Below are 10,044 nucleotides of genomic sequence, written 5' to 3'. Positions count from 1 at the left end.
ATGACCTCTTCTGAGAGCGACCTTGGAAGGAACCAGACCATCTCTGATTTGTTCATCCTGGTGGGATTCTCATACCTTAATGAGATGCAAATTGCTCTTTTTTTGGTGCTTCTGATCATTTACCTGCTCACCCTGACAGGGAACCTGCTCGTTATCCTCCTGATAAAGCTGAACTTCTCCCTCCACACCCCCATGTATTTCTTTCTGGTGAACTTGTCTACCTTGGACATCTGCTTCACCACCACTGTGGTCCCTCAGCTGCTGGTTCATCTCCTGGTGGAGGAAAAGACCATCTCTATTGCCGGCTGTGCAGCCCAGTCATATGTTTTTGCCATCATGGGTCTGACGGAATGCTGCCTTCTCTCAGCCATGGCCTACGACCGCTATGTGGCCATCTGTCACCCCCTGCACTACACAACCATCATGAGTGTCCAGGTGTGTGCACAGCTCGCAGGGGTTTCATGGGCTATCGGTGTCTTTGTGGAAGGAGCTGAAGTCACCTGGGTCTTCAGCCTGCCCTTCTGTGGCTCTAACCGCATCCACCACTTCTTCTGTGACTTCTCACCATTGTTGAACATGGCATGTGCCGACACATCGAAGAATATAGCTTTAGGCTTCACAGTGACAGTTTTGTTCATCCTGGGCCCTTTCTTGTTGATAGTCCTGTCCTACATTCACATTGTCTCCACCATCCTCAAGCTTCCGTCAGCAGAGGGAAGGCGGAAAGCCTTCTCCACCTGCTTGTCCCACCTGACGGTGGTGACTGTGTTCTACGGACTGCTCCTTATCACCTATCTTGGGGCAAAGTCCAGCTCCAATTCAGAGAGTGACCTATTGATTTCCCTATTGAACACAATTGTCTCACCAGCACTGAACCCCATAATTTACGCTCTGAGGAACAAGGAGGTGAATGCAGCCTTCAGAAAAACTGTCCAGAAGAGCAGCGTTCCTCAGCACTGGAGAAATTAGAGAAGGAGAAGTTGAGTTAGTCATAACTGGGTGGCTGTTAAGGGTGTGTGAAGGCAAATTCATAAACCTTTTCTCCAATTTCTCATGACTCTTGATTTTTTCTGTTCATTTGAAAGACTTTGTGGTTTTCTCAAGCTGTCAGGAAAATGCAAAGAGAAATGCTTGTTGTAAAATTAGCCCTAAAAATTAAATTTCCAAATTTTGAGGGGAAATACGAAAGGAAGCAAGGTTTTCCCAGCTTTGTAATTCATTGAAAAAAAATCAAAGGAATGGGTTTAGTCTACGTATTGAACTGATTTTTGACCTTCAAAATTGAAATGTCCTGGAACAACAGACGTTCCAAGAGGAAATGTTTCAATACGTGCTAATGACACATTAGGATGCATTAGGATGAGCATTGCGAGCAGATCTAGAGAAGTGGTTATTTCCCTCTGTTCGACATTGGGGAGTCCACATCTGGAATATTGTATCCAGTTTTGCCCTCTCTCCCCAGTATAAAAAGGATGTCGATGTGCTGGAGGAGGTTCAGCAGAGGACAACAAAAATTATTAAAGGGCTGGAGCACATGACCTACCAGGAAATGCTGAGGGATATGGGCTTATTTAGTTTGCATGAGAGAAGACTAAGGGGTGATTTAATACCAGCCTTTTATAATTTAATAATTTAATTTAACAATTTAATATTTTGATAATTTAATACCAGCCTTCAGCTTTCTGAAGGGGAGCTCTAAAAAGAATGGAGAGAACTTCTTCTTAGTAGTGATAGATAGCCGAACAAGGAGCAATGGTCTGAAGTTACAGATGGAGAGGAGTAGGATGTATATTAGGAGGGTGGTGCAGCACTGGGATGACTTGTTTAGGGAGGTGGGGGATTCTCCATTCCTACCAGTTTCTGAGTTCCAGCTTGACAAGGGCCTGGCTGGATTGACTTTGTTGGAGTTGATCCTGCTTGAAGCAGGAGGCTGAACCTCCTGTGGTCCTTTCCAGCCCGATAATTCTATGATTCTATGACTTTCTCAAGCCAGTAATTAAAACATTTCTAGGGATGGAGATTCCACCATCTCGCTAGGTAGCACATTCCTGTGCTTCACCGCCCTCCTCACAAAATAGGTTTCCCTAATATCCAGTGTATACATCCCACTCCACAACTTCAGACCATTGCTTCTTGTTCTGCCATCTGTCACCACTGAGAACAGCTTCTCTCCATCCTCTTTAGAGCCCCCCTTCAGGAAGTTGAAGGCTGCTATCAAATCACCCCTCACTCCTCTCCTCTGCAAATTAAATATGCCCAAATAACAAAATAATTCTATTCATTTATGGTCTGTCCAAAGGTCAGTCAAAAAAAAAAGTCATACATTGTTAGCCGATGACCGGGTAATGAGTGGTCTGTGAGCCTAGTTACATCCGAGTCTTTCACTGCTAGGACTGGCAGTCCCTTCGCAGTGGGCAGCCAGTGTGGCTGACGGGTGCCCCAAAGCTTGGTGCAGACAGCTTATTCCACTCGAGTCTCTAACTGCTAGGACAGACTGTCCCTTCTCAGTGGGCAGCCAGGGAGGCTGACGGGTGCCCCAGGGGTCTGCTCCGTGGAGGCAACATGACTCAATGCTCAGCTTTTACCGCACCTTATCACTGACCAGGCTAATATAGCCAAACCGGCTAAGGTTCTTTGTTTGTGTTCGGCCAAGTTACAGTAACTGGAAGGAGTCAGGCTGAAAGCTTAAATGGTTGCTATTTATTAAATGCAGAAACAAAAATCTTAATGGTTACAAGGTTATTGCTGTATCTTCTTAACTACGAGTAGGATGATACATATGACATGCCAGTTAGATTACAAGTAAATAGTTACTCATTAGAGGACCAGATGCCTCAGCCTAAAGAGCTCTTACTATTAAATGTGCACAAAAGTACATTACAGGTATAATTCTCACCCCTGCGTCCTTTGACTTTGGCGTAATTCACTGAATCCCTCGGGAAGAACAATGCGAGGAGGGTATCCCCTGGGTCCTCGGGAGGCAAAGACCTTACCCGACTGGCAGGTTTAGGTAATTGGAGCTCAGTTAGAGTGCTCTGCTGGGCCCTTCTTTATACCCCTTGGGTCACGCACATTCTTCCTTATCTAAAGGTACCAATTGTGCTTGTTCTTCTTTGTGACGCCAGTTCTTACAAGGCAGTTGCAACTTAATTTATACTTGTAAGATAGAGATAAACAAATCATTAAGACAGGACATTCTTTTCCTATGGGCAAGAGATTCCTCTTCTGGGATGACATGTGGGCTTCTCAATTATCAGTACCAGCCAAGAGCAGTTAGAGGCCCTGTGGTCATTGGCTGGACCATTAGCCCCCTTGTCTGTATTCTTCAGTCTAGGGTCCTGCTGACACAGCACATCTGTGTTTTGAAGCATGAAAGGACTGGGCTTGAGATAAGCGCATCTGTGCTTTCAAACGTTCTAAGACTGTGCCGTTTCTTGGTGCTTTGTGCTCAGAGGCACCTAAAAGGGGCCAGATGGAGCAGAGCAGGGAGATTCTGTCAAACTATGCACATCAAAATCCATTCCAGAAGAAAAAATTAATCTATACCGATGTTTTCCCTGAATAAACGTGGATGTTGTTGTCTGTTTTCTGATGATTTGAATTCGTACTGACTCTTTAGAACTGAAATTTGGGGTTTCACTGGTTCAACTTTCCGTACTGATTGAGGGTGAAAACAAACACTGGCATCTTCAACATGATGGAAATTCCATTGCCTGGCCAGCTTTACATTTACTGCCATGGTGGTGTTGGTGAAAGTCCTTCATAGTGTCAGTGTAGGTTCCCCAAAGAAACTCACAAGAATTCTCACCACTTTGTAAATTTAAAAAATATCATTCACAACTGACTTCAATGGTTCTGTGAAGTGCTCTGGGTGTAGCTCAGCACCTCTCTTTGCTTTGGTGGTTTGACTTCATTTTCTCTCCTTTCTTCTCATGGAGATTGTGCGTAATTTAGAATCCGGAGAACACAGTTACGATTCTATGTGTAAAGCCAGGCTCTTTTCTCATTCCATTTCCCGCTTACTAGCTCACTATTATTTGCTGCATTTCTGCGTTACCTCCATAATAAGGAATTTAAGGGTAGGAACAACATATTTGTTATGCCTCCTTTTTAATTCCACTCAATCACTTCACTGCCACGCCCATTATTATGAAGTTCCTTGCCAACAAATAAGCTGGCAGTAAAATATCGGTGGGAAATATCTCCTGCATCAAAGGAGCTTTCTTCATGTGAAATACCTTATGTTACGCTCATAGGACAAACACCCCCAACTGGTGCAAGTCATAGACTCATAGAATCATAAAACACAAGAACTGGAAGGGACTTTGAGATGTCATCGAGTCCAGTCCCCTGCCCTCACAGAAGGACCAACTGAAATCTACACGCTCCCTGACAGTGTCTGTCTAAGCTGCTCGAAAATATCTCCAGGGATGGAGATTCCTCAGCCTCCCTCGGCAATTGACTCCAGAGTTTATCCACCCTGACAGTTTGAAAGTTGTTCCTAATGTCCAACCTAAACCTCCATTGCTACAGGTTAAGCCCATTGCTCCTTGTCCTCTGTACAGCTTCTTTTACACCCATGAGCTACATCTACACGTGAACACTACATCGAAAGAGCTTATTTCTATGTAGCTATTTCGATGAATAGCATCTACACGTCCTCCAGGGCTGGTGCCATCGACGTTAAACGTTCAATCGAAGTAGGCACTGCACGGGAGCATCTACACTCCAAAGCAGCCCACATTGAAATAAGGGTGCCAGGAACAGCTGCAGACAGGGTCACAGGGCAGACTAGCACTTCCCAGGCAACAGCAAGGGCCCCTCCCAGACACACTTGCACTAAACAGCACAAGATCCACAGAGCCGACAACTGGTTGCAGACCCTGTGCATACAGCATGGATCCCCAGCTGCAGCAGCAGCAGCCAGAAGCCCTGGGCTAAGGGCTGCTGCCCACGGTGACCATAGAGCCCCGCAGGGGCTGGAGAGAGAGCGTCTCTCAACCCCTCAGCTGATGGCCGCCATGGTGGACCCCGTTATTTCGATGTTGCAGGACGTGGATCGTCTACACGTGCCCTACTTCGACGTTTAACGTCAAAGTAGGGCGCTATTCCCATCTCCTGTTGGGGATAGCGACTTCAACGTCTTGCCGCCTTACATCGATTTCAACTTTGAAATAGCGCCCAACACATGTAGACGTGGCGGGCGCTATTTCGAAGTTGGCACAGCTACTTCGAAGTAGCCGGCTCGTGTAGACGCGGCTATGGCATTATTATGATTTACACCACCTAAGGAACTGGCCCTGCTCCTCTTTTCTTATGTTGACACAAACCACTGTCTTTCAGAAATTGCTGTGACAGAGGCAGGAGTGATTTGGATTGTTTGCTAACAATGAAGGAAGAACAGCATCATGCAGTGCAGAAAAGACCAAAATACCCACTTCCTTCAAACGTCCATGGGGCTTCTCTGTGTTAAAAAGTTTTCAGCTGTATTTCTCCTCCACAGCAGCCATTGACTCGTGTAGTTTAGCTGCGGTGGAAGTCCAGCCACTGGTCTAACTATTCTTGTGATTAACTTCTGAGCGAGGAGAACATGCCCTCATTTGTGAAATCATATTTCCGTAGTTGCCAATTGTGACAACTGCAAACACAGACTGTGCACTGACCTGCACCTGGTGCCTTCAGTCTGGGACCCTTCACCACATATCCTGAGCTACCCCAACTCCCTGCTCTGACTTCTGCACCCCCATTCCCTGCCTGAGTCACCACACACAACGAGCCCTCCCCATGACTCCTTTCAGACCAGCAAGACAGAAGACACACAGAGGAGTAAATGCACTTTCTCTCTGGAGGTGACACAACCGAGACAGTGAAAAACTCACTGATAGATTGCTTTTTTTTTTTTTTGCAAAATGCCTAATCCAAAAGGACCACTGTTCATCCAACTCCATCCCATTTTCAAAGAACGGCCCAATCAAGGGTTGTTGGAAATGCAACCCAGAGACAGCATCGACTGGCAACACAGAGAAAAGTGGCTCTTCCGTCAGATGAAAAAGTAGGAGCCAGAGAACGTCGTCCTCATAGGGAGGGAAGAAGACAATCACCAGCTCAGCCCAGGGACAGTGAGAAGCCTGGAGAAACTTGACTTCGAAGGGACAGAACAAGAATGTCAACCCCTTGAATACATGGACCAAATATCCATGACTCTGCTTCAAGCCCCAAGCAATGCTGGGACCATCCTCTATTATTTCTTTCTTACATTGCAGCAACCCCACTGCTGAGCTGGGTGCTGGGATCCATCCCCCTGAGACCATCCACAGAGCCCTCCAGCCTGTCCCTGTAGCTCAGCTGCCTAGTGCCACGAGGGGGCTTTGCTGCAGTACTGATGAGGAGGAAGGTGACCCAGTGAGCGCCCCACCCCACTGCCTGTAGCACAGCCCCCCATTAGCCCTGCTGGAGTGATGGGGTCAGAGCTGCCTGAGAAATGAGGGAGCCCCCAGCTGAGCCCATAAACCACCTCCCTACAGCACATGGCCCCGGGAAAGTGACCCGACTCCCTGCAGTGCATGGCCCCTGACTCCCCTCTGCTTTCCTACAGTGTTTATTGCAATGCCCCGGGGAGCTCGTCCTGAGCCTGGTCCTGCTGCAAACTGACTGGAGCCAAAGGGAACCATGCCACCGACTGCTGTGGGCTTTGGGTCTGGGCCTCCAAGAAGGAAATGTGCCCTCTGGTCTGGGCAGGGGTTCTGGGAGTGAGAACTCCTGGGATCCGTTCCCAGCTTTGGCAGGGAAGTGGGGAGTAATGGTGACAGCAGAGTGGGAGTCAGAGCTCCTGGGTTGTCATTGTGTGCCTGAGACATGAGTGGGCCCAGAGTCTGAGCATCAGGGACCTGGGGTCATGAGCTCCAGGGGTTATTCCTGCCTGGGCCACTGAGTCATTGTGTTGTGTTGTCTGGGACAGATCATTCCTCCTTCCAGACAAAACCAGTCTCTCACTATTTAGCACAGACAGTGAATCCCATTATAAGTTTCATGTAGAAACACAGGATGATGAACATAGAACTGCCCCTGAAATGATTGACCTAATGACTTGTGTTGCAGTGTGAAGCAGTGTTGTTCTTCCCCTGAGCATTTAGACAAGAAATTTCCATCAGGGACATGCTCCCAGAAGCCAGCGAATGTGATAAAAAAACCCCTCTCTTTCCTTCCACAGCATCAGCGTCTGCAGCGAGGAGATGCAAACACACGTCCTTAACAAGGTAAGTGATAGAAGAATGACTCCAGCCCCCAGCCATTCTCCCACTACAGTCCATTAGCGTTGCATCCCATTCTGCAACTGGAGCTTAATCATGTCATTGGTTTCTTCATTTTCATTTTCTATACAGGGCCCGATAATATTAGTGCGGTCGAGTATATGGATTTTCTATGTCTTCATATCTATCTATCTATCTATCTATCTATCTACCTATCTAATAATGTCAAGTCACCTTGCAATCCATCTCTTAATATATCAGTTGATCTCTTCCTGTCTAAGTCTATCATTTTGAATTCATCAACAATCCTGGGTCACATCAACAGCTTGACTTCAGGGGTGTGATGCTGATTTACACCAAGTGGTCTTGTGTATTGTGTTGCTTCATGGTGACCTCGTGAGGTCTTTTCCAGCCCTAGGATTCTATGATTCCGTAATTCTCCACTCTCTTGTCTTCACTTCCGTCTGTTCTCCAACACGCATCGCTGTCCAAGAATATGAGTCGAAATGTTGTTTCTTCAAGTTGTTTGTGTACACAGATCTGAATCTGGTCTGCCTGTTGGGCTCAGTCTGATCTCATCTCGTACAATTGTCCAATCTGGAAACACAACCACAATAAATGCGCCGCACCTGGTGCCCAAGAATTTCGTGTCTTTTAGCTAAAATTCACTCAACCCTCTCTCCACCTAATACGTGTTTCTTTATTGCTTTCATGTTCTCCTCAATATGACATTGATTCTTTAGATGTCTTGAAGAGCTCAAAAAACACCACAGAGCTGCCAGTGAGAAGAAGCTATACACACCTCAGTGCTAAAGTGAGTAAATTAGTGCAGTTATTTGACAGTGGGCCAAACATCAGCCACCACACAAACACAACCAAATCAATAAAAATCCCTTCTCTCCAAATTATTTCCACTCTCCTGACTGTTTCCTGGAGAAAACTCTGACATCGTATTTCTTATTAAGTCTTCTGAATTGGAATTGGGTCTTCAGCTATTTCTGCTTCTCACATGAAATCCTGGCACAAAAAAGTAGAAGGGTATCAGAATTCGCCATGAGTTGGAAATTCCATTTCCCAGCCACCTCTGCATTTACTGCGCTGTTGAAAAGACTCACCAATGTCAATGTATGCTCCCCATATTAGCTCTTTAGAGAGAAAGAAAAATTCCCACCTCTTCTCCAGTTCTCCGTATTTGGATAATATCATTTTGTTTTGTTTGATATTGTTCTCTGCATGCACATTTCATGTGAAACCACCAGATTTCTCTGGGCTTGTTTGATTTAAGTTTTTTTCCCCTGTGTGATTCCTTTCGGGTGTAGTTACGCTACAGAGATGTGTTACCAAGTTAGGAGGAATAGCAACTGCTGTGGAGGATAGGGGCAAGCTTCCAAATGATCTGGACAAATTGGAGAAATGGTCTCAGGTTAGCAGGATGAATTTGAATCAAAACAAATGGAAATAATGATAAGAATTAGCGCTTGGCTATTTCGAAACACATCATTTACACGCTTACAGCCTGTTTTGAAATAGACCTGTTGGACACACTCTGGCTTAGTTCAAAATAGGCTCTATTGCTTGTCAGCACAGCCCCTATTTGGAAACGCCTATTTCAACAAATGAACCATGCATGATGGAATGAGGTTTAGCTATCTGACAATCAGCCAAAGTTGACTGCAATATTATTTTGAAAGAGCAGTTGCATTGTTTAGATTCTAGCAATTTTTTTTTAACTAACTTTGCTGTGTAGACCTAACCTGTGGGTATATATCTCCAGAAGGATGAGCTCTTGGTAAGTGCCCAATGGAAGATTGGAAGCTGGGACGATAGTGTGTGCTGCTGAAAAGACTCACGAATGTCAATGTAAGTTATCAAAATTATCTCTTAAGGGAGAGAGAAAAATTCCTCTCTCTCCTCCCATTCTCTGTATTTGGAGAATAGCATTTTTTTGGTTTGACATTGTCCTCTGCATGCACGTTTCCTAGTGAAATCACTAGATTTCTCTGGGCTTGTTGAACTTTTGTCTTTTTTTTCCTCTGCGATTCCTTTTGGCTCCAGTTATGCTACTGAAGTCTGTTCCCAAGCTAGGAGGGGTTGCAACTGCTATGCAGGAGAGGGGCAAGCTTCCAAATGATCTGGACAAATTGGAGAAATGGTCTCAGGCAAACAAGATGAAATTTAATAAAAAGAGATGCAAAGCGCTCCACTTAGGAAGGAACAATCGGTTTCACATGTACAGAATGGGGAGAGACTTTCTAGGAAGGAGTATGGCAGAAAGGGATCTAGCGGTTCTAGTGGACAAGAAGCTAAGTATGAGTCAATAGTGTGATGCTCTTGCAAAAAAAGCAGATGTGATTCTGGGATGTATGAACAGGTGTCTTGTGAGAAAGACACGAGGAGTCATTCTTCTGCTCTACTGTGCACTGGTTAGGCCTCAGTTGGAGTATTGTGCTCAGTTGCGGGCACCGCTTTTTAAGCAAGGTGTGGAGAAGTTGGAAAGGGTTCAGAAAACAGCAACAAGAATGATCGAAGGTCTAGCGAATGTGACCTATGAAGGAAGTCTGGAAGAATTGGGCTTGTTGAGTTTGGAAAAGAGAAGATTGAGGGGGGGGACATGACTGTGGTTTTCAGGTATGTAAAAGGGTTTCATAAGGAGGAGGGAGAAAACTTGTTCTTCTTGTCCTCTGAGGATAGAACAAGAAGCAATGTTGCTGTGTAGACCTAACCTGTGGGTATATATCTCCAGAAGGATGAACTCTTGGTAACTTCCCAACAGCAGATTGGAACCTAGGATACC

The 10,044-nt window shown here is 45.6% G+C and overlaps 1 protein-coding gene across 1 annotated transcript; it reads left to right on the top strand.

The window, feature by feature from the left end:
- On the top strand, positions 1 to 969 carry LOC142004898 (olfactory receptor 10A4-like). The gene has a single exon (XM_074982577.1). It carries the CDS (start codon positions 1 to 3, stop codon positions 967 to 969), a length of 969 nt encoding a protein of 322 aa, XP_074838678.1.
- The last annotated feature ends 9,075 nt before the right edge of the window (positions 970 to 10,044 follow it).

Source organism: Carettochelys insculpta, chromosome 32 (assembly GCF_033958435.1).
Source record: "Carettochelys insculpta isolate YL-2023 chromosome 32, ASM3395843v1, whole genome shotgun sequence".
Classification (NCBI taxonomy): domain Eukaryota; kingdom Metazoa; phylum Chordata; order Testudines; family Carettochelyidae; genus Carettochelys; species Carettochelys insculpta.
This window is presented reverse-complemented; position numbering and strand designations above follow the sequence as displayed.

Excerpts from the sequence above, each read along its gene's own strand:
- LOC142004898 (XM_074982577.1), top strand. The coding sequence starts at position 1 with ATGACCTCTTCTGAGAGCGACCTTGGAAGGAACCAGACCATCTCTGAT.